The sequence below is a fragment of the Onychostruthus taczanowskii genome, unplaced genomic scaffold (genome assembly GCF_017590055.1).
Source record: "Onychostruthus taczanowskii isolate IOZ18803 unplaced genomic scaffold, ASM1759005v1 scaffold92, whole genome shotgun sequence".
Lineage (NCBI taxonomy): Eukaryota > Metazoa > Chordata > Aves > Passeriformes > Passeridae > Onychostruthus > Onychostruthus taczanowskii.
Window position 1 is genome coordinate 257,313 of NW_024507213.1, and position 27,822 is coordinate 285,134.

Sequence of the window (27,822 nt, forward strand, 5' to 3'; positions counted from 1 at the left end):
TGAGTGAATTCAGCAGGGTTTGTGAGCCCTGGTGTGCCCGTTGTGAAAAATGTGTATTTTGTGATTGGCTTTTCGCAAGGATTACAATGAATATTGTATGTGTTATGTTAGAAAGTTATGCTGTATTAATTTTCTTAAGTATTAAATTAACTATTAAATACTGGTTTAGGTTATAACAGAATGTTAAAACAGAACTATGCTATGTAAGATATTTTTTTAAGAAAGGACTCGCACCAGACAGCAGCCACAGGACACCTAAATCTTTTAGAGAAAGGGAATTTATTGCTCCCTTATCAGCAGAAAATTAACTTCTTCCCACCTCAGACAGTAAGACGGCATGAGGATTAAGAGGAAAAAGCTGACAGTGACCAGACAGAATCCTGTGTTTGAATGGAATTTATACATCATGTATGGGATGTATGAATATGCCAGAGGCTGGTTTTTTAAGGGTTAATCCTCTGTTAATGGGGGTCCTTTTTCGGGCTTGTGTTGCCCAGAAAAAGGCACCCAGACGTCTGTAACTCTTTGTTTTTATTGTCTCACATTGTCCTAACCTCAACTGTTCAAACTTTATTATTCTGATTATATGACATTAAATTTTTAAAATTTAAAAAAACCAAGTGATTGGCGCTTTTCGCACCGTGCTGTGCAGCTGAGGTGCAGCACACATGCACAGGCAGCGCTGCAGGGAGCATGGCAGAGCCAGCATGCCTGGGGGGCACTGGCAGTGTGCAGGAGGGCTGGGCAGTGCCCAAAAAGCCCTTCCTGAGCAGGAGATGAAGGTGACAGGCTGTGCTGGCACCGGGGAGCATCCAGCACCCCCGGGCAGAGCACGGGTGGTTCAGGGGGCACAGGAGGGTCTCTTCTGCAGCTGCTGCCTCAGCTGAGGAGCTGCTGTAAGGAGGCAGCGTGCTCCTGCCCTGGAGAGCCCCAAAGCAGGCTCGGGCAGGGCTGTGTGTGTGCTTGGTCCTGGCGTGTTCCCTTCTGGAGAAGCTGCAGGCAGAGGATGCCCTGGCTGGCTGCCTTCCCTTGTGCTGAGGAGAGGATGAGGAGTGGGCTGCTGTGTCTCCTGTGCCCCCAGGCAGGGCTGGCGGAGCCCAAGCTGTCCAAGCACTTTCAGCAGTTTTCCCTTTCTCTGTGTGTGGGATCTCAGCACATCACTGTGGATGTGCAGAGACACCAGGGGAGCCCCTGGGGGGCTCGCAAACCCTGGAATGCTGCCAAAAGGGTTTGGTGGTTGGATTTCGATCCATCAAAAGGAGAAGAACCTGTGAAGGAGGAAATGAGAGCTTCTTGGGTGTGAATGGTACATTTATGGAGGGAAATATAAATTTTAGAAAAATAGGTACAGGGGGGTCATGAAGGCAAGATGGAGGATTCAGGGCGTGGTCCTGTGTTCTTCTTCCTTCTTCATGTCTTCCATTTTGTGTGGTGATGTTGGCACTTGGGGATTGGTTCAGGGGGAAGGTACACTTGTCTATAAGGGTGAATAGTATTGGGAAATAAAGGTAAATATGGCACACGTAATTTTTACTATAAAAGACACAGCCGCCCTGTGGGCGGGGGAGAGTGCACTCGACTGTCCTGCTGAGCGGGCCTCGGCTGGGCAGAGAGAAAACTTTGTAGATAAGAGATAATAAACAGAACTGAAGACCGAAAATCTGAGAGGGCAGACTCATCCTTCGCAATCGCGGCCGCCCAGAACCACTGTCCCCGTGTCGGGGCAGAGACACACAACAGCGGACCCCGACATCTGTGTTTTTTCCTTCTCCTCCCTGTGTTCCCAGTCTCTCCCCGTGTGTGCCTGGCCTTGCCTTTCCAGCCCTGCCCTGGGGTGCACAGGGCAATGTGGACAAGGTGTGGTGCTCCTGACATCACCCAACCTGCCTTTTTTTGCACCTTATTGCCCCTTTTCCTGCTTTTGTGTGCACATCTGCCCCCAGCAACAGGAGCACTGGAGATCAGCTCTTGGCAAAATCCTGAGGACAAGTGTGGGGACAACTGGTGTGGTTAATTAACCCCCCTAATTTAGTGGGGCAAGATGGTGCAGCTCTGTTACTGTCCATGCATTTTATTTGCACGCTGTCACATTTTGGAACAGCAGAGGAACCCGTTAGTGCAAATGTAATGGATTGTAGTGATTCAGATGTTCCTTCCTTTCTCAGTGCTCTACCCAGGAGTTCTTCTTGATAGTCAGCACCCTGTCTCGTCTGGACGTGGAAATTCAAGCTTTTGTCCCAGTCATACAATCCCATGTGAGGTCTCCTCTGTTAAAAAATGCACTGCTGGAAATCCCAGACCTTCTCTCTCCAGTAAAACTGTATTTAAAGATCCTTAATGAAGAAGCAGCCAAGTAAGTAGAGAAAGTACATGATTCTTCTGTGCCTCATAGCCCTTCTGAGCAAATGTGGTCAGTTGTGCAAATTGTGCCTCTTGGTTTAATGCACCTCAGTTTTGTAATTTTGTTTCATATTTATGTGGGCACAGTTCCTGTTATTTAAAGCAGAGGTTGTTGTTACCTATGGCTTACATTCCTTTTTAAAAGTTAAACTAGGAGAGGCAGTATTTTGCCTAGTGAATGTCTACCTTAAGCTGAACGATATTTTTGAAGTTTCTCACCTGTTTTGGGTGATGAATTTACAGGAAAATATGTTTCTCATTACGTTAATTGGTTCAACAGCTTTCTAATTAATTTTTTTTTAAGAGAAGCTATTCCTTTTGAAGAGAGACTTGACCTTCAGCAGAGGGGCAGCTCTGCTGTCAGCGATATGCCTTCCACTGTTTTTGTGAGAATTCATCAAAGCCCTTGACCTTCAGCAGAGGGACAGCTCTGCTGTAAGCAATATGCCTTCCACTGTTTTTGTGAGAATTCATCAAAGCTGTCTGCCCTTTTTTGTCTTAATTGTGTCCACTGTTGGTCCATGAAGAAAAAAAGACAGAGGAAGAAGATGCTAGGTTGGAATTATTACACATTATATTGGAGAATATCTCTTAATAATTTGCTGTGTACTGTTTGTTCTGAAGCACTGCTCTCCCCTGTTATCCCTGGATTCTTTGCTGAGGTTGTGGCAGAAAGTTTAGTGTGTTGTTTTTATATGGGGGCAGCATAGTCTTAACTTTTACATTCAGAACAGACCAAAAAAAACAAAAATCCACTTCATTTATAAAACATTTTTTATCTTTTCCAAACTCAGATTGAAAAATAAATCTAAGAAACAAAGCCTAGACCTTTAATTTATTTGCTTCTGATTTAGAGGTGGACCCAAGGTGTATAAATTTAGAAGTTGAGAGGGGCAGAAGGATTTCCTCTGCCCATTGGCAAGGTGGGATTTCTGCTGATGCCTGCTGCCCAATTATAGTTGTGACAGTTTGTGCCAAAACAGACTGTATCTAAATTATACCAATCTAAATTATACCAGATTTAGTGTAGGTAGTTTCAAAACATGGGGTGTTTTCTTCTGTCACTGTACTAACAATGGCTGGAATAGTATACAAGATATAAATGATCTGTAGAATGGGTATATTGTATTTACATTTATTCAGAATGATTAAGCCAACTTACTTTCTGGCCTTTATATATCTCAAATGTAAATGTAATGGTGGTATTATTTTCACTCAGAAACATTTGTTTCATCAAAATCTTGGCTTCTGCCCACATCCTTCCATGCACACACACACTTGTGCAGAGACTGCATCCCGTGTTATTTTTGTTATGAGGTATGGATAAAATCCTGTAATTGTTCTGGAAAGCATCCCTTTCTCCAGGTTTTGGTTTTTTTTAGCAGGGTGGTTGAGATTTTGGGATTTGTGTTTTTTGAAACTGTCAACGTTACAATTTTTTGTAGGCATCACATAGCAGTGACAGTCTTCAAAATCAGCTGCTGGCTACTAGGGATCTTTTTTTTTTTTTTTGCCTTGCATTCCCATGGAAACCAGTCCAATTAGCACGAAATCGTTTCTAAAAATTAGAATTGTACTTTAAAATGGCATCCTCACTGTCACTTATGTAATCCCAACGAGGAAGGAGTGCACAGCCAAAGCTCAGCTCTGTGCTACCTGCCTTGCCACTGGCTCCAGCTGCAGCTCCATTTGCAGGCCAAGGGGCAGTGGAGTAAGTAGAATATTAGATTTCGTTATTACTTCCATGTTGTAATACTTTCAGCTGGCTAATTACTTGCTCTCCACATATTAGTTTTCAAGGTAATTATATAATTAACTTGCAGAGTTCTGTATTGGCTCTAAAATGCAAAGTTATATTGCAATTAACTTAGGGCTGATCATAGTGCTTTTCTATTGTTTGCCTGATATTAGGGTAAGTTAAATTTTTTGTTGTTTTTGTTGACAGCTGTATTTTTAATTGCTAGTTCAGTTTTAACCATTTGAATGGCATTGCTTGTTTCAGGTTTGAATCCTGGCCTGAGCTACTGCTGCCAAAACAGTTCTGTCATTTTTTCTGGCACTGAAACTAGAAAAGGGCATTGTTTTGCATGTGCTTACAAGTATTCTGGGTAATCTTTTCTGGACAAAAGAAGGAAGCTGCTCTGGGAAAGCACTGATGGCATTCTGCTTCGATGAGGGCCTTGAGAGGGGGATGTTTCCATGCAATCCTTACAAAAAAATGCCCAAATCTGGCCAGATTCTAAATGTGTTGAAAATCCGTGTTCACAGCATGGAGAAATCACCTGAGGCTTCACCTGTAACTGCGGTGCAGGTGTTGTCAGCACTTGGGGTGCTCTGTATACAAAGTGCCTTTCTGCTCCTGTCGTGAGCACGTGGGCTGTGCTATGACCCAGCACCTCAAAATCTGTACTCAGAGGGGAGTCGTGTTCCAACAAATAAAAACAGCACAGCAAGGATGCAGCTGGTAGAACTGAGGTCTGTCTCTCTCTTTTTGCCTTTGTTTTACCTTGCATTTCTTACGGATAGGACTGGAGACAAAACCCAGTTGTTCAAGGACCTGACGGACTTCCCTGCCATCCGAAAGAAAAAGGAGGAGATCCAGGATGTGCTTTCCAAAATCCACTTGCATCTGCCGGATATTCGTAAACAGATTAAGAACCCTTCTGCAGAGTATGTTGCAGTTTCGGGTCAAGAGGTACTGTGGGGTTTATTATGTATGACTGTACCCATCCTTGCCTAGAAAATAGCTTAAAAGCGGGACCTAGCTGGAGCTCTATTCACTGAGTGTGGTGCTTCATGAGGGCATTTGACTACAATCTTTTGTACAACTTTGAAGAGCAGCTTTCTTGCCGTGTGACTCCTTTATTTGTTAAGTCAATCACTTCAGTGACTTAAATAATAGGAGCACATTAGTGCAGTTGAATTTGGTTCAGTAATGCTTTGCTTTTCTGTCTGTGTAAAAACACATACTTCCAAGGTTAATTGTATGGCTATTAAGTACTGGAATACTCTCAGAGAACCAGGAAGCACAGCATTTGGTTAATTTGAAGAATGGTGAAAGGATTTCTGAGTACTGAGTCAGACTGTAATTTGAAAGATGGGAGAGAAGAGGGAACAGTATTAAAGAGTGATAAGTGTTGTTTTAGTTCCAATTCTCGGAAATGGTGTTCTGGACTGGAACTTTTGCTCGTGGATGCTGCACAAGTGTGGGCAGGATGTGATCCAGCGAGCTGAGAGGCTCTGTGGTGAAAAACAGAGACAGCAGGCCCTGCCACGTTTGTGGGGAAACTGAAAGGAGCAGTCAGGTGGCACTGCCAGCGTTGTCCTCTGGAACTGAGAGGAGGAAGCTGGGAAAAACTCTGAAACAGAAAACTGGGGAAAGGAAGGAGTTAGGAAACAGAGTGAGAGTTGTGAGCAGAGGAGAGGAGTGGGTGAGGACAGGGAGGGAAGGGGCTGGAATTTGCCTGTGGGGCACTTTGGAAGCTGAGAAAGATCCAAAAGACACAGGAGGAAGGAAACAGACACTGCTGAAAATGAGGAAGGGATGAATTAGAGAGAGCAGCCTTTGATAAAGAGCTGAAGGTGGATGTTCCTGTTGAGGGTGAAGCTGAGAACAGGAAACACACGGCCCAGGAGTTGGGTGGGCTGTCAGCACAGAGGCTGAAATCCAAAGGAAAAGTGGAAAAGTGTGTTTGAATTTTGTCTGAGGCAGGGGAGAGCAGGATCTGAAAGGTCTCTCTCAGGGAGGCTGGGTTAATAGCTGCCATCTTTGTGAAGTACAGGAAAAGAGAGGAACTGATCAAAGGGAGGAGAGCATCTGAGCAGGTCCTGAAAAGTGGTTCCTGAGGCAGCAGTCCCTGCTCACATTTGAGGGAGGAGGCCTTTGCAGCAGGGCAGAAACCTCTGCAGACAGAGATATGCCTTGATGAAAGGAGCTGCAGAGGCTGGGAATAGCTCTTACTTGATGACATCTGGTGAGAGTGTTCAGCAGACACCAAAAGAGGCAGCAGAGAGGGGTCAGAGAATATGGTCAGTGAGGAAAAGGAAGATGTCAGAGGAATGGAAGTAATGGAAATAAAGTTGTATTGGAGGAATAGAACGCAGGACTAGAAAAGGAATTCATTGGATTTGAGCTCTTTCTTCCTCAGATCTGTATGTTTTATTCTTCCTGTGTTCTTGTAGCACCCTGATAGATGTGAAATTCAAATGCTCCTTCACAACAGAGAAATACCTTGGAAGTGCTGTGGGTGAAGGAAGAATTAGTGCACCCTGTCCTTGCTCTATTCCTGTGTTAGGATTGTTATCCCTGTTTGTTCTTGGGGATGACTGCTGGCTCCTCTGGAAGTTTCTATCTAAATCCCATTATCTACAATGGAGAAATTTTGCCAGACGTGGGTCTTGTAAATGTGGTCAGGCTCTGTGTTAACCTAATCTCTGCAGGAAATCTGTTTTCCAGCTGAATTCTGTGACGTGAGACTGCCTCCACTCTCTGACACCCAGGACCTCGGGCTGTTGTTGCAGAGATAGCTGACATGAATCAAGTGAAACGAGCGCGTCACGCAGATCTCAGTGCGCCCTGGCACTGCTGCTGCTTCTCCCCGCGTGACCCCGAGCTCGCTCCAACCTGCAGCCAAGTTCTGCAGGTGCAGGAGGGTCGTGTGTGTGTCATAACCCCAGCTTCTTCTGGGGAAAAAAAGAGCATTCCCTTCTGGGCTGCTCCTTCTCTGCAGGCTGAGCCTGGTTTTCCTCTGGTGCTTGCAGATGATTCCGATTCTCTGGTCTTCCCATGGTGTGTGACATGATGTTTCTGTTATTTCAGTTTTTGATAGAAGTCAAGAATTCCCATAAATCATCTGTGCCATCTGACTGGGTTATGGTTAGCAGGTATGTAAAATGTCTTTGAAGTTTGGTTCTGTTTTAATTTAGAGGAAAAAACGAGGTGTTTTGGTATTACAATTCATTACATACACATTCTCATTTTCCCATGGTAAGGTTTATTGGGGGCTTTTTAAGCTGAAAATGCAACCAAACTGTAAATCTCTTGCTTAAAAAAAAAACAAACCAAACCACCAAACAAAGCTGAGAAGAATTGATTTGTTACAACATCTGTTCTTTTACACAGTGCATCCTCAAAGCAGAATTACTCATTCAGTTCTTCAAGGTGCCTGTACTGGTGTCAGATCTATGGCCTTTGATTCAGTTGTGCTTGTAGTTTTGTAGTTTGCACATGCAAATCCTTCATCCAGTTTTGATTGCTATTGTTTTATTCAGAAAGATTAAAGTAGCTGGGCAAACATCTGCTTATGCATCTTGGTAAATTCAGTGCATTTAAAATATCATTTTATTTGCTCATTCAGACCAGTTCTTCTTGCTTTGGTACTTGGTCTAACATAAGCTTGATTTTGGATAATTTTCCAGCAGGTGAAACAGAGATGTACTGATTTATGTAGTTGGCTTTTTTCTTTTCAGTCATTTGATTTATGATTTGAATGGTTTGAATACCTGAAAGTTACAATGTCCACATAAATGCTGAATTCTCTACAAGCCCCACAGTGTAATGTGCGAGCATCTCTCCCTAAGTTGAACTCTGCTGTGATGCTCTATTCAGTTATGCAAGAATTAACACTCAGTTCTCTTTTAATTAAACTTCTTTTAACACTGAGAAGTGCACAGATCAGACAGAATTAACACGGTGAACAAATTGCAGCTAATCTGGATTCTGTAGAAGGATGCCTGGATGTGCCAAACTGAGTCCTTACGAAAACACATTAATAAACAGCAAGTATCTCCAGTGAAAACCATCAAGACAATCTGTATAAACCACGATTATTTCGGGCTTATGATGGAGTTCTCCTCTTGGCAGTGAATCTGTTGGTGTGTGTGTGTGGCTGTGTGCCCTGGGTGGTGCAGGGCGTCCCAGACATCACTGCCACCAACAGCAGAGCTTCCCTTCAGCACACAGGGCTGGAGGAGATGAGGAGAATGAGTCCAGTTTTGGGTGTGGGTGGTGCAGCTGCCTGCTTGGTGAGCTTGATCCCAGGCAGCCCTCTCTGTGTCTCTCTCTCTCCGTGCAGCACCAAAGCCGTCAGCCGCTTCCACTCGCCGCTGGTCACAGAGAGCTACCGAGCCCTGCAGCAGCTCCGCGAGCAGCTCGCCCTCCTCTGCAGTGCTGAGTGGCTGTGCTTCCTGGAGTGAGTGCTTCCACCCCTGTGCCCTGCCCTGTGAGACAGCACGAGCAGCAGGGCCGCAGGAAAACACTTGTTTCCTAAATAAAGGCGTGAATAATTGCCCACAGCAGCTTGGCTGGTGGTCAGCTGAAATGCTGCTCTTCCTTTTAAAACATTTGGGGGCAAGACCTCTGAGCCCCAGTCCTGAGACCAGCAGTGATGTCTCTACCTTTTAAAATTCTGGTGAAAACACACTATTAAGTATACAAGGTGTTTCCCAAACTCTGAAAAATAATATCACAGCATTAACGATCTGAAAGTACAGCTGACTCTGAGTGAAACTTGTCGCTCTGATTTTGTAAGACTTTGTTAAGCCTTCTGATGTTTGCATTCTTTCAACAAACTTTCTCACACACAGTTCTGTAAATAACCTATGTTTTGCATTCTTTCATGGAGGTGGAGAGAATTGATGGACCCTTGGTCTGTCCAGTGGCATTGGAGAGGGGGCACTGTCACCCTCCAATCCACTGTCACCTTTGGAAAACTATAAATGTTGGAGTCAGAAAATAAAGCTCTTCTTTTTTGTTCCCCTCGAGAGCAGCAGTGTCTGTGTCATCATTTCGTGCCTTATCACAACAGAAACTGAACCTAGTGGATTTCATTGGTTTTATTATATTACTTATTAATATTATGCAGCAGTTTTATTACTGTTTATATTTAGTATTCCACCCTGACCATGAGATTTTGTTAGAAAGTGGTGGGAGTTTTGTTGTCCCTCACATCTGGCCCATGTGTTTGTCTGAGATCAGAGTTTTTAGTGGGGTTATTTGCCTGTTTAGCCAAAGGATCCTCAAAATGGGAGTTTAAAAAATACTTCCTGAACTTCTGAACGCCTTTAATTTTTCAGCTGCCTGATTATCTGTTATTTTGTACTTGTATGAATTGCAGAACTGCTGAAATTGCTCCTCTTGTCATGCAGTGATAGTTTTAGTTTGCAAGACCTTAACAAGTCCCTGCTCAAGTTGTCTCACTGGATTTGCCTCCCATTAGGAACCCAGAAATTCTGAAAATTGAGTAGAAACTGGAAAGACATTCCAATTGACACTTCTCCAGTTGTGTTTCCTTAGCAGTACTATAAAAGTGTTGTCTCCATGTTCACTTGTCTGTTCTCAGGAGTGTTGCAGGAGAGCAGCAGACAAAAAGGAAAGACCTGTGTGTGGGAAAGTGCTCTTCTTTCCCAGCCCTCCATTCATTTATGTCTTGGTTTATTAAATTTTGCTCCCCTGCTGGTTTCATATTCTATATTGTAGCTTTGAGACTAGGAGAGAGGAAAAAAGAAATTCCAGAGGAGTAAGAGAATGAACTCCACTGAAAACTCTGTTCTCCTGATAATGTCCTCATTGTACTGGGAAAGCAGCACCATTAATTGAAAATGAATTCTTGAATTTTCTGTTGTAGATACATAATTGATTAAATTTTAGACAACTCCTTTGTTCAGACAATCTTACTTTGGTTCTTCTTTCACTGTAATTTACAGTTGAGGCTGAACCAACAGCTGGATTCTGCTGCTGGTATTCTGTATAAATTCTGATAAATTGTGGCATTTTTGTACACCTCATTCAGGCAACAGGCATCAACTGCTGACCCTTTATGAGCTATCTAATGAATTTAATTTTGCCTGATTTTCTGTGCTTTAAAAATAATTCACTGTTAGACTGGGAGGTGAAGTCCACCTTGATTGAGGTCCTCATGTTCTGTCTGATACACCGCTGGGAGATTTGGGTTCAAGGTGATTTAAAGAGCACAGGAGCCCTGTGAGGAGCTTGCATGGGGTGCATTTTGACAATCCCTTTGTATTTGTGCAGAATTATTTCTTTTGCTGCTTTTGTGTAACTTTTCCCTGTTTTGATGCAGCCGTTTCAGTGAACATTATCACCCCGTGTCTAAAGCCATTTGTCACCTAGCAACTGTGGACTGCCTGTTCTCATTGGCCCAGGTGGCCAAGCAAGGAGACTACTGCAGGTAATCAATGTTTAATTTTTAATTTTTACGTCGGATTGTATACGGAATTATAAGAGTGGACTTAAAATAAATTATGCTTTAATATGTGTGCCGTGATAAAAATCACTATTAAAAATGTTTACAGTAGTTTCAACTTAATCTGATGTTGCAGAGCAACACTTCTGGCCTTAGTGCAGATCTGTAAACATTGCAGTTCCAATTTGCCATCCTAATGTTTGTTGTTTGACCTGAGACCAGTAGATTATATCTTACTTACACTTAGATAAATGCTGGACCTTTTTTATGTCTTTCTTTTAAAAATTACTGTTTTTTATTCCCAGACAAGTCTGAGTTTATGATATCTTTCTAACACCTTAGAGTCTAGGGTGTCTGAGGTGTGTTTGAAAGGTGTGTCCCAGGTAATTAATAGTAAATATTAGCTCCAGCCCTGGTGATGCCTCAGCTGGGCTCACGTGTAAGGGCTGATGAGCTGAGCTGCTGCTTCTGCCCCAGACCCACACACGGGTAGGGGGATGAAGAGAAATCCACTTGCAAATACCTCTGCTTTGATACATCATTAAAAGATAATATTGATCACTTCTGAGCTCTTGGGATCTTGTGTGCCTCTCTATCCAAATCTCTTTGAAAATAATTGCTCACTTATGTCGGTGTACTCAGATGAGAAAACAAACTGAAGTCTGATTAATTCACTGTGCAGAATGTAAATAATTCACTGCATTTCAGAGTGGCTCAGGGCTTATAAACTAGTTGGAAGCAGACTTCTCAATGCAACCTCAGCTGCAGGGAAGGTGTCAATAATTAATCCTGGAGGGCTGCTGAGGGAAAAGCCCGGACTGTGGTGTTGTTTTGGAGGAATGTTTTGGTTTGTGAGGACTGTTTCCTGCGGCCCTGCCCGAGGCAGGGTCAGGGCAGAGGTGCTGGGCAGGGGGGAGCCCCTGGTGCAGAGTGCTGCTCGGCACACACAGCTCAGCAGGGCTCTCGGGCAGCCAGGTGGGGCTGCAGGTGATGCTGTGGGCACTCCGGGGCTGTTTGAGTGTCACTCTGCTGATTCTCAGTGAATTTCATTGCAGAAGGGTGCTGTTGAAGAGGTGTTATGAGGCCTAACGCCGTCCGTAGACTGCTGTAATCTGAGCTGTACAGCTGTTGGAATTACCTTTGTGCTAAACCCCCCCACCATTATCAGTTGTCACCGTCTGCTGCTTGAGTGTCACTCTGCAGATTTTCAGTGAATTTCATTGCAGAGGGTGCTGTTGAAGAGGTGGTATGAGGCCTAACGCCGTCCGTAGACTGCTGTAATCTGAGCTGTACAGCTGTTGGAATTACCTTTGTGCTAAACCCCCCCACCATTATCAGTTTATGCCTCTTTCCCCAGTGCTTTGAGTTTGTAAGATGTCATTTATTTTATTTCCATTTTCCTTTTAAATCACATTATCGTTCTTCAGCCCAAGAAAAATCTCACTCCCCACATCTTCCCTTTGAAGCTGACCCAAAGTGATAGTTGATTTCCAGTCTTAAAATTCTGTGGCTTTATTTTCCTCAGAGAAAGTATTCTTTAGAAAATATTTTCCTTAGAAATACTTGATGGCAGTAATTAATTTTTATAATTCGTATTTTTTTTCCACAAAGCCTTACGTCACAGGTGACAGTCCTGCAGGCTTCAGTCACAGCAGTTTCACATATTCAGTTACAAAGAACACTGAGATTGATCCCTTCCCTCTGATACCTTTCCTCTTTTGCAGACCAACTGTGCAAGACAATCGTCGCGAAATAATCATAAAAAATGGGAGGCACCCTGTGATTGATGTTCTGCTGGGGGAGCAGGATCAGTATGTTCCAAACACCACCAGCCTTTCTGTGAGTACCCAGAGCTTCAGAGCCATTCGGGGCAGGGGCTGGGCTGAGCTCCTGGGGCAGTGGGTGGAAATGGGGATTTGAACCCAGCAGCCTGCTGGGCTGCACTTCAGAGAGGTGTTGCTAGATGTCACCACATCTGTTCTGTCCCTCTGCTGATTCCTCCCTGCCAGATGCTCTCCTTACAGCCCTGTTCAGTCTCAAGGCGTAGAGAAAAGAAAGGTAATCTCAGAATTAGGAAAATGTCTCAATCAAATGGTTGTTTTCAAAAAACAAATGTATAATTACAGGGTTTTTAACAGTGCCGTCTTAGGGAGTCTGCATTTTGACAAACTATCTATTTTTTAAAATCTTTTAATATGAAAAGTACATATTAGAGATTCAGTTTTTCAGATTAATTCTAAGATTGCTTTTTTTTTTTAATGTGTTTCTCTACTTTGCAGTTTCCTTTCTTTATGGAAATATTAGTGTCATACGGCCTTTTTCCCTGATCAACTAAAATCTGTCTTTTAAATTACATGCCTGTTTGAAGCTTTTCGTTAAATATTTATCTCTCCATATACTTTTATAAATATTAAATAGCTGTTCTTAATGAATATAAAAGATATCCTCAAAACTTCTCTCTGCCTCTTTATGCAATAAATGAAGGAAAGGTATGAAACAGCTGCCAAAGTGGGACATTGCTATAAAAACAGCATTCAAATTTGTGTGTATTTCTTGGGGAACATTTTAAAGTGCTGTTCCATCCTGAACAATGCTACAGATATTTTGTAATACATCAGAGAATGTTTTCAAAATTATTTGTCAACTCCAAACAAGCGACAGATGGCACTTCCAAAAAAATTCAGCGTGTCATTCAGGAATCATCATGCACTTTTCCCTCTTTAGTCCCATTCTTATGCTGGCTTTCTAAATACTGAATATTACAAAACCAAGTGATCATGGCAGATTCACTTTTGCTTCTGCAGTTCTTTGAGTTCTCTTTTTCTTGAGAGAGAGGTGGGTGGGAACCAGTTTATTAAAGCATCTCCAGTTTTCAACTGATGTGTTTGAATCAGCAGGAAAATACATCTCCTGTCATGCTTTCAGCTGAAATGTTGTCAAATATCTAACTCGAGGAAAACATTTTTTTTTTTAATCCCCTGAAAACAAACAGCTTATTTCTCCATTCCCCCTGTTCTCCTCAAACATTTGTGGGTTGTTTCAGAACTGTTAGCTTCAGCCATAGATTCCAGTGAGGTGTTGGCTTATGGCTGCATCAGCTGTGAGGACTGAGGGGTTCTCAGGTCTGGTATTGCAGCAGATTCTGAAAACCAGAGCCCTGGCAGAGCAGCCATCAGTCCCACACTGGCTGGAGGGAGCCTGGACAGACACCAGGCACGTGCAGAAAACTCGAGGATCCTAACAGATGAACTTCTGAACTCATTCTGGGTTTGAGCATCTGTAAATTCTGTTGTGTTGAGCCCTGACAAAGTTTTAGTAGCAGTTCTGAGTTGCACTTTGGGGACCAGAATGATATGAATTTTGTTCTCATATAGTCACGTTCACTTCGTTACATCCAATCCTTTATTCCCAATAATGGCATTTTCTACATTTTGACTGCATTGTCACTTGTGTATGGTTGAGGTTTTTTCTGCAAAACCTGATCAGCTTTTTGCATATAATAAATACTGATGTCCTGTATCTTCTCTAATACCTGATTTAAAACATAAGTGACAGTCCTGTCTGCATGTTGTGTGTGTCCCTATGAACAGAATGAAAACCCAATCTGAAACCCAAGTCTGAGAAGATTCTGAGACCTGCTGCCTGGAGATTTGTTGGCTGCTGAAACCACAGTGCCTGATCAGTGCCAAGTTCCCCACGTGGTGTGACTAATGTCCATTATGCACAGCTTTGTCCTGTCTCCCCTGCCCCTCCCATGGGCAGTGCAGAGTGCTGGCTTCTCCTCAGATCATCCCTTGGTGCATTTCATCAGCTGCACCCCTGGGAAAGCCTAGCTGTGTGATGTCCTTGCATAACTCAAGCTCTTAGTCTCGACTCAGGCTGTGAGAAAGCTTTATAGGTTCACTGACAAGTTGTAATTCTGCACCAGCAGTTCTCTTGCACTTGGGGAGCACAGTTTTATTGTGGAGCTGCAGACACGTAGCAGTAGCGTGGGGAGTCTTACAGCTGAGATGAGTTCTTGCATCTGATCTCATTTTCCTGGGTCTGGTTTTAGTGATGAGGGACACTGATGGAGATGGGGCATGGCCTGTCCACAGCATCTGTGTGGCAGCCAAGTGCTGCCAGACTCAGGAATGTCCTGATGCCTTCTTGTAGCCACTCTGAATGTCCTTATGTCCTACCCAGCCAGGCAGTTATGAGTGTAAAATCCAGGTCACGTCTTTGCTACCATTCTTCCCATTTGACAGTAAGAGCTCAGACTGGAGAGGAATCCAGATCACAGCCAAATTTGGGCAGTGCTGGCTGTGCTGGAAGCTCACAATTTTCTCCCTTTCTCCAGAGAATTTTGCAGAATCCCAGAGTGGTTTGGGTTGGAAGGAGCCATAAAGCTCATCTCATTCCACCCCAGCCATGGCAGGGACTCCACCCACTGTCCCAGGCTGCTCCAGCCCCAGTGTCCAGCCTGGCCTTGGGCACTGCCAGGGATCCAGGGGCAGCCCCAGCTGCTCTGGGCACCCTGTGCCAGGGCCTGCCCACCCTCACAGGGAACAATTCCCCATTCCCAAGCTCCCAGCCAGCCCTGCCCTCTGGCACTGGGAGCCATTCCCTGTGTGCTGTCCCTGCAGGCCTTGGCAATTGTCTGTGTCCATCTTTCCTGCAGCCCCTTCGGGCCCTGCGAGGCCACCCTGAGCTCAGCCCAAAGCTTCTCCTGCCCAGCTGAGCCATGGCAGCTGTGCCAGCCTTTCCTGCCAGCAGAGCTGCTCCATCCTCTGCCCATCCTGGAGCCTCCTCTGGCCTGGCTGCATCCAGCCCTGCATCCCTCAGCATCCCTCACTGCTCCCTGTGCTGGTGACCGAGTTCCCTGATTATTTCTTGGCTCCATGGTGGAGAACAGAAAGGTTCTCCCTCACTCTTTCCATTTTTCTCAAGAGTAATCAAAGTTGATTTTTGTGCATCTGGGGCTTGATAATATCTGGAGAGGTGAATGTGATGAACTGCACCAGTGCAGGCTGGAAATAGAACATTTAACCCTGCAGACTTGTCCTGTATCCTTCTAAGCACTCCAGACTTCCTGGCAGGAGCCCCACGTGCAGGGCAATGTATTTCACCACTGCTTTGTGTTTGCAGGGAGATGGTGAAAGGGTCATGATCATAACTGGGCCCAACATGGGAGGGAAGAGCTCCTACATCAGGCAGGTGGCACTGATCACGGTCATGGCGCAGATCGGCTCCTTCGTTCCTGCAGAAGAGGCCACAGTTGGTGTTGTGGATGGAATCTTTACCAGGTAACCTCTCAAAACTGGAAATGCTGCTGGGGCTGGCGGTGTGTGTATCAAAGCATAATTTAATATTTCATTTAGGACTTGAGAATTTATAAGTTTCATTTTTTTTCGTTTTAGAGGCGCTTCAGGGTCATTTTTAGGTTTTTGTTCCAGTTTTTTGGTAAGCTATGGTACTTGTTTTGTAATCTTTGGATCTTCAATGTAAGAATCTTATTGTGTCTGTGTTCAATAACATCCAGGTATCTAGCTTACCTGCCTGAATGGATATCTCAGCCAAATTTTTTGGCCAAATGTTTCCCATAACGTGGGTGTTGTCACCTCTGAAAATCATGTCACAGTCTCTGCTCTGAAGCTCTGTGGTGTATACTCACAGTATTACAGACTGAAAATTTTGGACTGCATATACTTCGTGCTTAATCTTCTTCCTGTCAGTCCTAACCACACTTTCTCCTCACTTGGTGTCCTTCTAAGAATGAATAATGACAGTTTATTTCACTGTTTCATTCTTGAGATATTGCAGAGTAATTTGTAAAAATTATCAGTAGAGTCAGAACTCTGCATATTATAATCTAATATTGCTAGCGTTTATCACCCTGTTTCCCCACCTTTTTCTTCAAAAATTACTTTAATTAGACAAAGTTTTGTGTTACTGGTGATATTTGAGGTGGATTATCACATGTGGTTGTAAGTTTCACAGCACTCAGGTGCCTGCACTGGAATTTCTGGGAATTCCTGTTGTGTGATGCCAGTGTGCATTCCAAAGGTAACTTTTAATCAAGAACCTGAGGCACTACTGACCTGCAATTGTTCAGCCTACAAAAGTGTTGTGTTCTTACTTTCCACTCTGTCACGACAAAAACAGATGAAGATCACGCCCTGATGCAGGTCAGCGCTGAGCACACAAACAATTTGTGTCCTCTTCCCAGAAGTAACTGGAGATGAGAATTCAAAATGCTTCACTCTTTTACCCACCCTGTGCTGGAAGTAGTGGGCTGGGTGGTGGGGTGAGCATTTCTTGTGGGGACACAGAGACAACACAGGAGGAGCATTACAGCCTCGCTGAGCATTTGAAGATTATTTTTGTCTTCCTCTGGGGTTTGTAGCTGAACATGGAGTACTTCACTTGGGTTCTCACTTCCTTAAATTCTAATCATACACACACTCAAGCTGAGTATCTGCTTTCCTCTGCTTTTCTTAGACTGTCATTGCAAAAGGGTGATTTCTGCAGAAAATATTGAGCAATATAACACAGTCATTGGGGGAGATGTTTTGTTTTGCGCCCGCTTGAAAGAGAATAAATTGGATTTTTATCTGTGTTCCACCTGTTCCCCAGTGTATTTCCCTGATTCTGCTTCGCTTTTCTCTGTATTAGAATAAAAGCCAAGGACTTTTCACAACTTCTCTGCTAAAGAGTGTGGGCAAAAGTAAAACTTTTGCTTTCAGACTTACAGCCAAGCGGGGACAGAGTGCTGTTCACTCTGTGAGGTTTCAGACCATGTAATTTGTAGCCCAGTCACATTCTAACACAAGGGATTGCATTTTTTTTTCTACATGTCTATATTACTTTTGGAAGCTCAGCTGGATGTGCCATTCCTCATTTAATGTGATATGTGTCAAACACCAGATGAATATGTGGAAGAATTGCTGAAATTCTTGTAAGCGCACCAGCAATTAAGAGTAAATTAATTGACTAAATATTAATCAGGAAGAAAGTGATAATACATTTTTAATCTACGTTTTTAAGATAGAAGTAGTCATGCATCAATTAAAAGGTAACAGGAAAAAAGATGAGAAAAGGAACAGGTTAGAAGATTCTGCTCAAGATATACAGAGACCATCCAAGAAGGTGACACTTCTCTTTTGGTTGGTTTGGGGTTTTTTTTGGGTAGGTCTTGTTTTGTTTTTCAGGGTTCTGGCAAAGGTCATAAACTATGTAAGTCTGTCAGGCAGGTTAATGTGGCGTTGCATTCAGGGAATGTCTCAGCCATAGGAAGTTACCCTTGAAATAGTTTTTAATGCCTGGTTTGAGCAAAGAATCAGTAAACCAGCTGCCACATACTATGTCCTGCTTGGGTTTAGTGCTTTTTTTCTAAAGCCTCAGCTTTTGCTCTGTACTCTCTGGTAGGGAATGACCTGGAAAAGATCAGAGACTTTCTCTTAACTCCCACCCAATTTTGCATTTTTGTATTTGTTTTTCCCGTGTGTGCTTTGTTTTGGAGGTTAGTTTTGTTTGGATTGTTTGTTATTATTAGAATTTAATTTTTTTATGATAACAGCTATGTAGACCTCCTTTCTGCACTGCCAGCCCAGGCCACAAGGTCTTGCTGAAAAAAAGTGGGAATTTCCATTTTGTTGCTGATAACTTCAGTACATTTTTAATAGTTTAAAAGCTTAGCATGGAAAGGTGTCAGTCTCCTAGGCACTTCCATCCCTGCTGTGGTGATGTTTTGGGGGATGCTGTTGGTGTGGTACCCCTGCAGGGAGAGAGAGGGATGCTCAGGGATACAGGGAAGGATGCTCAGGGAAGGATCCCTGAGCTCAGGAATGCAGGGAAGGATGTGGCAAAGGATGCAGGGAGGCATCAGCCAGTGATGCTGCACAGGCTGGCTCTGTGAGGGGTTCTGTGCACCAGAATGACCAAGAGCTCTGTGTGGTAAACCTTTTCCAGTCCCTTTTTTGGTTTGTAGACTGCATCTTCCAAGTGTGAATTTATATAGGTTTAAGGGATTTGTATCCCCAGGATTTGTGTCTTGTTTTCCAAGGAGGGTTTCCATGGAAATTGAAAGGTTGCTACTATGGTTATTCCTTGTGGTATGGCATGCTTATAGAGGATAGCAGCTCTAAATTGACTTTACATACTGGATTACACCAAATGCTTTCTAAGATGCAAGAGGAATTGCTTACAGGTAGAGTGAAGAGAGGAATGATCTTTCTTCACTGCTGGCTGGGTAAGACAAGAGGCAGTGCTGAGCCTAGCCCAGATTAGGGGGAGGACACAGGGTTTCTGAGGTTGTTTGCTGGTTAGTCTGGTTAGTATTTTCTTTTTTTTCCCTTCTCCAATAAGGGATAATGTTTTCTTGTAATCTTTTCTTAAAGAATTCCAACTAAATCAGTGGCATTATATTTAAAAAAATTAGAAGGGTTTTGAAGAGGTTGGCATCCCATCTCTATTGACTTTTAATGGGATTTGGATATTTTCTCTGACGTTTGACAATTCCCATCCAAGTTTCTCCTTGCAGTAAACAGGCTCATTCTCTACTTTAAAATTAACCTTCAGTTTTTGTTAGTTCTAATACAGTCGATCAAACACTGAAATTAGTATGCTGTTCCTGTGTGTGTGTGAGCAGGGAGACAAAAGCAAGGGTGGACATCCCTGTATGGAGGAATTAATGACAAGGGTTCTGCTGGCCTAATCATGCCCTGGGGAGGGGTGGTGTTCAGCTGCTGAAGAAAGCTGGTCCCTCTTCTAATCAATTATTGACAGAAGTTCCCACTGCTGGGAGGCTTTATCCTACTTCTTGTGGGCCAGCAGTAGCTGATTGTGAGGGTCCATGTTCACAATTGGGAGGGACAGGGAGAATGCTAGAGCACTTTGAAGGCAAAACATCTTCAAATAAACAAGATAATTAGCATTTCAGGTTACCAAGTGCCTTCAGGACTTTGGGAATCAATTTTTGGACATCACAGGCTGCCATCAGAAGTGTGTCAAGGAGAGCAACCCCTGCCAGTGCCAGGTGATGGTACAGGGACAGAGTAATTTCCTCCCTAGAGCACTTACCTGCCTGGATTTCTCTTCCTGTGTTGAAAGAAGAGCTGTTTTCACTCATTTCAGGGAGCTAGCACGGTCACTGCAGTGACCCACAGCTTGCAGTGAGGTTTCATGCCAGCCAAGCTGAAGATGCAGCTTCAGGTATCTGAGCTAATGAGGCACCTGTGCCTCAGATACCTTTGACAGCTGCCTCTTGCAGGGGGTCTGCCTCCTGCTGAAAGGTCACAGGAATAAACAGAGCCATGTACACTATCCTCTCATGCACTTGGCCTCTCTTTAAAGAGTTAGCTTGCTGTTTACAGCCTCTCAGCCTGACTTCAATCCCGATGGTATCAAATACAGCTGGAATTGTCTCTAGGTATGTAGAGAAGGCAGGGATGGAGGGGACTGGCAGTGCACGATAGTCCCTTCACATCACATGCTCTGTACTGAAGTGTAAAGAACTTTCTTCTGCATTTTCTCCTTGTAACAGATTATTTAAATGTATTTTTAACATGGAGGGTCCTCCTCATTGCTGAGTCTGCAGGTAGGAGGTACTCACTTGTTTCAGATTCCTTTATGTGTATGAACAATTTGTGAAAACAGACAGTGATTGCTCACCTTGGCTAGGGAGGGATGTTTTTTAGTCTTAGCTTGTATTACATGTCTGTATACAGAGTCCCTCAGATAGACACAGCCACGATGGAGTCCTGAGTCTGTCTGTCTCAGCTCTGAAGTTACATCACTATTTTGGTATTTTATAATCCGTTGTTCTTGTATAATGATGTGGAACATGTGTAAAAGCTGTTCAATTAAAACCAGAGCACAGACATCTTTGGAGAGCTGGGCACTGAAATAATGGAGTTTCATCCCTCTCACCACTGCCCTTGGTTAGGTCACATAAATTCCAGCCACCAAGGGCCAGTCCCACCATGTGCATTGGAGTGGCTTTTCTGAGTTGGTTGATGGTCCCTCAGTATAGGGAGATTCTGATCACTTCAAGCAGCAACAGAATAAGTGAGAGCCTCTCCAAGTGAAGGTCCTGTTGAAAATGGCATTTGAGGTGCATGGGAGTGTCAGCTGTGTCCTCCCAGCCGTGGCCTGAGGTGACACAGCTCAGGTGGGGAGGGTCTGGGAGAACATGTGCACACAGGCTGTGTCCCCTTGGGAGGACACCTGGGCGTGTGCCTGGCTCAGTTTGGCACGGCACTGCCAGTGACCAGGGTGTGTCCCAGACCAGGGGCTGCAGCTCCTCCCGAGGGGCAGCTCCCATCCCTGCTCTGGGACAGGGACAGGAGCAGGGCAGGCTGGGGCTGGCACAGGGGAATTGGGGCTGCAGATCAGGGAAGGTTCTGCTTGCCCCAGAGGCTGCTGGCACTCCCAGGCTGCCCAGGGAATGGGCACGGCCCCGAGGCTGCCAGAGCTCCAGGAGAGCTTGGACAGCACTCCAGGGATGCCAGGTGGGGCTGTTGGGGTCTGTGCAGGGCAGGGGTGGCACTGCCTGATCCTGGGGGCCCCTCCCAGCTCAGGGGATTCTGTGATCAATCCAGCCTGGATTGATTCCACCCCAGCTGAGCCTGGTTTTGTGTGATGCTTCACCTTGGAGGGACCCAGAAGTGCCCATCAGATAATCCTCCTTTTCCAAGAAGCAGAGCTGGTGTGAGGAAAGCTGTCTGGTCCTGCCTTCGCCAGTGCTTGGACAGAGTGACCATGCATGCTGTTTACATACTATTCATTCTAGGTTCAAGGAAAAAATGGTATAACTTACACATACACCTGGCTTAACACGGTGACACTGGTGAGGTTGAGTCTCTTTTTATCTTTAGGGAGCTGCTGGAGCAGCCAAGACATTTCCTCAGAGTCCCTCTAAGTGGGAGCTCGGTGCTGTTCTGCCAGCTGGGGGCTGTACTTCCCTTGCTGAGCCACTGCTCAGGTGGGATCTTCAGCTGCTCTGAAACCCACTCAGACCAGGTGTGGGCCCATTCCACTGAGGTTTAGGAGTGCTGCACAAACCTCACGTGGTAAACACCTCACAAAACTCAGGTGGGAGACAGCATAATGGCATTAAAAAATAATCAGTGTTTGAATGCCTGCTGGAGAGGTGTGCCTGGCACTGCTCGTCTGCATCATCCTGTGAGCAGAGAGCCACAGCAGTCACATGCATTTGGGCTCACAAAAATGGAAGAGGAAGGGGCATTTGTGTCCCAAAGTGACATTTCTGGTATGACTCGCCCACAGGCGTTGTGGATCCTCTCACATTTTTTTCCTGTGCTTTGACTGTTGTCACCTAAAAGAGATTTATGGGGCAGAAGCTACAGGAGTGTTTGTGGCTGTGTCCCTATAGGATTGTGCAGGGTGCATGGAGCCCTCAGCCTCTTCCCCATATCTGCAAATAATTGGTGTTAGGGCTTAGAGGATGGTTTAGAGATGGAGGATTTCTTCAAAGAAAACTAAAAAGAACCCAAGAAAATTCAGTCCTCATTACTCCAGACTTCTGGAGAGGCCATGTATTAAACAAGCCATAGTACTTTCCTCTGTATGGTTTATTAAAATGTCTGTTTTTCTGATCTGTAAATGGTGGAATTACTCTCAAAAAGGTCAAGCCTTATAATAGATGTATTGTGAGTGTTACTTCCCTGAATGCATTTACAGCTATTTAATTCTGACAACTTGACAAAGTCATATTACTGTTTCACAAGTGCGTGGAGCTGAAAGAAACAAGTAGACAAATATTTTATTTTAACTAGATGAAATGTGCATACCTATAGCATTATCACAAATTTCAGTAAGGTTTGAAATCATGATGGAAAGCAAATATTGTATGAATACCTGCAAGCATTTGGACAGCTGACTTGGGATGCTTGAATTTTATTTTTTCTTTTCTTCATTGAAATGCCACGACCATTCAGGTTTGAAAGATACTGAAATGGCCTGGCTTACTTTAGTTTACTTTTACATTTACTTTCAGGTTAAAATGTTTCTGGGTTTGCTAAGAGTATATTTTGTAGGAACTCCTGAGAAAATCAGAAAGCACAGGATGGAGGGGGTACGTGAGGCAGGGAACAGAATGTTTCTGTCAAACTGGAAATTGAGTGGAAGATGTTCTCCAAGTGCTTTTTGCAATACATTGAGGTAAATCTCCTGAGAACAAAAGCAAAATAATACTCCTAAATGTCAATGGATGTGACTGTGCCATTGATGCAACCTCTCATGGCAAAAGGAATTCTCAACTTGTTGCAACTAGGTAAACCACGTTACACTTAATTTCATTCAGGTGCTTTCACTGGCTTATCAGAAGGGAGTTGCATAGGAGAAGCACAGAGAGGAAATAGTTGCATTTAAAATAATGAATAAATAATAATCTCCATTATTAGAAATGATCCTAAATCCATAGCAATAGGCAAATATTGCCTCTCATTTTTATGTCACTTTTGAATTTTTCTGGTTTTAATTCTAAAGAACAGAGTCTACATTTAAAAAAAAAAATCCTTACTTCCATTTATTTCATTATTAAGTAATGATTTATTCGAAGATTACAGGGTAAGAGAATGAAGATAATTTTTCCTAGAAATACCAGTTAAAATCACAACACCTCAGACAAATGAAGGCATTCATCTAGACAGCTTCTTCATAATCAGACAAATCCAGGCTGTGAAACCAGTGGGGAGGGTGACAGCAGTGTTTGGCAGGTTTTGCAGGTGTGTACAGAATTCACCAGGAGATTGATTGCTGAGTCAAAACTGTGGAGGAGTTTATCTCAGCTGAACAACTTGTTTGTGCATAACCTGGTTTTGACCAGAACTTTGGAGATTTTTAAAAAAGTTCTTTAAACCTGAAAATAAGTGTTTAAAATCATTCAGATCTTCCTTTGGAAAAAAAAATATAATAAGTACAAGAAAGTCTCTCAATTTGCCTGAGCAGTTAGACTCTGAAAAGTAATGGTCAGGAAATTAAAAAATCAAAGGTACTTTTTCAGGTTTATTTTGTATGTATGTGGTAAAGCTTCGTGGTTCTGCCATGCAGGTTGATTTATTTATTGTGCAGAAAAGAAGGGAGCTGTTCTCACAAAGCAATCCCAAGTGAATGGCAAGTCCACATGAGAATTTTATGTACTGACATGCCAAGAAAGTATTGTTGTATTGAAAGCACAATGAGTCAGACCAACAGAACTTTTAGCTGTCAATAACCCCAAAGTAATTTCCAGAAATGTTACTTCTTTATGGCACAGTAATTTGCTTCATTTTGTTCCTCCTTAATTGTATTTTTGTTTACTGCCAGAGTAACAAGACTTACTTAAGCCTTTCATTTATGCTCACAATCAATCACGTAATTGCACTTCTGGGGTAAATTGTTCCCATCTTTCGGGGAAGAACAGGGTGCTGTATTAAGTGCATTGCACTGTTTTCTATCACGTGGAGATAGCTGTGGTTTGGATTAAAAGAAAAAAAAAAAAGAATAAGTGAAAGTTGTAGTTGGTGTTGTTAAACTGAAGAATTATTTTGTTCTGTTTTAGTAGAAAAGTTGTGTCTTGGACGTATCACAGTACATTTGAACTGTAATTGCTTCTGACAGTGTTCTGTGGCTCTGCAGGAACAAGTTAAGCCAGGCTGTGCGTGTATCTGTGGCTAATTTGGCTCCATGTCTCTGTTCATTTCACAGAAACATGCATGGGCAGTGTGAGGTTTGCATCTTTTATGCATGGAATACTGCCACGTTCAACCAGACAGCCTTGGGGGTGCATGCATGGCTGCTGGGGGAAGGCTGCATGCAAGGCATGTGTGTGCAGGGGCTGAGCGTGCCCTGGGAGTCCTTGTCAGGCAGAGCAGGGCAGGTGTGCACACTCAGGGACACTCACAGAGCTGCCCCGCTGCCCCTCGTGGGCTGGGGAGGTTTTCCCCAGGCTAGCACCTGAATTAAAGTTTTAAGAATGTTGCTGCTGGACAGGAACTTTCTGCACGTAGCTAAGCATTTAAACAGCTTTGCGATAGTAACCTTTTTTTTAGAATATTGCTTGTAATAAGGAGCTTTAAAAATATAGGTTTAGAATGTATGTAAAGGGCATATGCTTATCTCAACACCTTAGCAAAACAGTAAAAAGCAGCTTGAGAAAGGAAGTTGAACATCAACTCAAGGATTGATAGCTTCACCAAGGAAAGCTGGACATCACCATGATGAGATTTATAGTCTTTGCAAGTAAAAGGTGGAGCCACATCTGGAGTCTGGACCTCACCAGCTGAGAGACTTCTTACTTCTTTGGGAAATCGAACCCCACCATCTGGGGATACTCCTTTCTGAGATACATCCTGAGAAAAACTAACTCACAATAGTGTATAGAATTGTGACATAAAAATTGGGAACAGGAACTGCTGAGAAAGCTGTGTGTACCCCTATAAATACCTGTAAGCCCCAACTATCAATGTGCAGCTGGAGGGAAAACTTCCCCCACTGTACCCAGCCCTGTGTTGCTCATACTTTACCATATTAATTAATAAATTGATTGTTGCTTGAATATTGGCCTAGTCAGGCTTCTTATTTATAACACCAGTCACAGGTGGAATTGGATTGTCCTTGCACCCGCAGGTCTGAAGGGGAAAAGTTCACTTGTGCTGAGTGCTTCGGCCACTGTCCCTGCCCTGTTGCTATAGTTCCTGGTCTTTAATCCCCCCTGGCCTCAATCCTTCAGCTACAAATGCACATTAACTTAATTACCTTGAGTCCCCTCCCTGGTGTCCCAAGCAGCGAGTGCAAACCTGTGCATATTTGAAGGTGTTGATTCGTCTCTGTTTTTTCACCTTCTTCAAGCTCGTAGTGATGACTCTCAAAGAAACGCCCTAATTTGAGTATCTGCTCTTGTAATTTATCCTTCAGCAAAATGTTTGCACTCACAAGCTGGTCTTTCTCTTGCCCATCAATAACATTTACAGGGATAATTTAAGAGTTGGTGATGTGTTTGCCCTGGGCAATGCAGCAAGTATTTTTTAGAAGTTCAGATGTTGCTGAGAATGTCATCACTGAATTTCAACAAGCAAATTTACTGGGTGTTCCTCACTAGGTAATGTGACATAAGCTTTTGTAATAACTGAGTTTCTGTTAGTCCATAAAGTTTAGGGATGAGGGGTGCTGGTAACTTTTGGTCCCTCAGGCCTGTATTGACTGACAGGGATTCTGTCCTACCTGTCCTGTCAGTCCAGCTGAAGCTTTTGAAAAGATTGAGTCCATGGGTGTTCTTCTTTCCTCTGGCTTTCACAAAAAAAACCCCAAAAAAACCAAAAAAAACCCAAAAACCAACCAACCAAAAAAAAAACCTCCATGCACTTCACATCTTGAAAGTTAATCCTGTTAGAAATGTTTCTTTTAAAACACAGAGGTGCTGGTGTGTGCAGCATTCCCCTGTGGGCCAGCCCTAGAAGGAAAGGAGAATTTCAGTGATTATTTGTTCTGGCTACTTGAGTTACCTAGAGATACTGAGAAGGGGAAAAAATATTTAGAAACCACTATGAAACTGAGTATTGAAATCACTTTGGACTTGCTTTTCTTTCTAGAATAATGCAAAGTTGTAATCCTCAGAGTAATTTAATATCTTCATTAATCTCTCAGTGACTGAGAGCATCACATATCGACAATAAAGTACGAAAGGAAAATGTATTTTACATTGAATTAATTCTGTCAGGCTGCTCAACAGCTGTTGTCCTTAATTATGTAACATACCGTTGGTATGTCTTCATTTAAATTTAAAGATAAGCAGTTGTAGAAATGGTTGAGCACGTGTGCATGTAGACTGAAAACAGGTTTATGTCATGAGCATCCTTGGATTCCCTGTCATCATCCATGTAACTTGGCACGCTTCTTAGAAGTGATTAATGCAAAAATAATAACTATCCTGATAGCCATGCTTTCCGTCACACTTCTTCTTTTTTCCTAATTCTGTAATTACAGCTTCTGTAAATTATTTTTCTTCCTGTCAGTTTTTGGTCTGCATCAGTGAGATCTTGATGGAAATGAAGAGGATGATGTACCAGTAGGTTGTGGGGGAGTGTGAAGCATTATTTTCTTGCCAGCGAGTTGTTACAAATTTGCACATGCAATCTCCTGAGGAATTACTTAATACATCTCCAGTGTCCTGCTGTCCCTGGTGGGCTGTCTGTCCCCACTGCCCTGGCCACTCTGCTCTGCTGGGCACAGACAGGCTGTGCAGAGCAGGAAAGGGCTGAGTGCAAGGCAGCGGCACATCTCGTCCTCCCTTCTTGTAAACTGGGTATTTTAATTTAAATTACTCCTGTGCAAATGCAGTGATCTTTGAAATGGCATTGTGTGAGGGAGTGAGTGGAATCGTAAAGTTACATTACAAATTTATTTTATTCATGGGGCTCTCGGTGTGATCTTTGAATCACAAAAAGTGATTTTTGTTGGTGCTGAGAGTGTTCTACGCCTTATTCCCGGAGAAAAGAGTAATGTTCTTTTCATGTTAATTGTTTTTGAATTAGGTTTATTCTTCTGCAACAGGTTCCATTTCTGCAGTAAGTATTTCAGATGAGCATCTAAACTCAGATGGATATTAGTAAAATCAATGGGGTTTTTTCTAAGTTTGGGGTTTTTTCCAAGCATTCAGTATTCTGTAGAGCAGGAATCAGCAAGTAGCACTGGGCTGTTGACAGCTGCATGGAAATAATAAAATTCTAGAGAATGGCTTTGCAGTCTTGTTTTGTGGGATTCACGTGGTGGAATGTCACCACTGTGAGCTCCTGGGCTGCCTGTTCACTTCCACAAACTGTGAGAGAGATGCACAGTGAAACAAAAGAGGAGTGAACTTCCTGGGGCCCACACTGTCATCTCAAACCCAGGCCAACTCTAAGAGCATGGGATAACTTATTCTGAGAGGGAGCACAGTTATATCTTCTAACTTACCCTCTGAAAATTACCTTACAAAACATTGCCTCTCTGCTGGTTTTCTCAGAGGCCTTTGGCAGGAATATTTGCTACTTGAACCAAGCACTGAAAACAGATAATCTAGCCTCTTTTTTTTTTTTTTTTTTTTTTTTTTTTTTTTAGTTTGCATAATAAATGGGTTGAACACCGTAAGATGAAGAGCTTTTAATTTTGCAGGGTTTGGTTGGCTGTCAAAGAGACATTAAAACAAGTGTTTTCCAGCCAAATTGCATCTGCTGAGGAGTGATGGATCCAAAGAGAC

At 43.4% G+C, this 27,822-nt stretch overlaps 1 protein-coding gene across 1 annotated transcript in view; it reads left to right on the top strand.

Annotated features, from left to right (window-relative positions):
* Window positions 1-27,822, top strand: part of MSH3 (mutS homolog 3) — a 94,022-nt gene that overhangs the window by 59,794 nt on the left and 6,406 nt on the right. Inside the window, exons 15-21 of the mRNA XM_041426660.1 lie at window positions 2,166-2,353; window positions 4,927-5,095; window positions 7,220-7,284; window positions 8,475-8,591; window positions 10,482-10,589; window positions 12,329-12,443; window positions 15,732-15,889. Of these exons, the coding sequence (XP_041282594.1) occupies window positions 2,166-2,353; window positions 4,927-5,095; window positions 7,220-7,284; window positions 8,475-8,591; window positions 10,482-10,589; window positions 12,329-12,443; window positions 15,732-15,889 (920 nt within the window). The remainder of the gene's footprint in view (window positions 1-2,165; window positions 2,354-4,926; window positions 5,096-7,219; window positions 7,285-8,474; window positions 8,592-10,481; window positions 10,590-12,328; window positions 12,444-15,731; window positions 15,890-27,822) is intronic.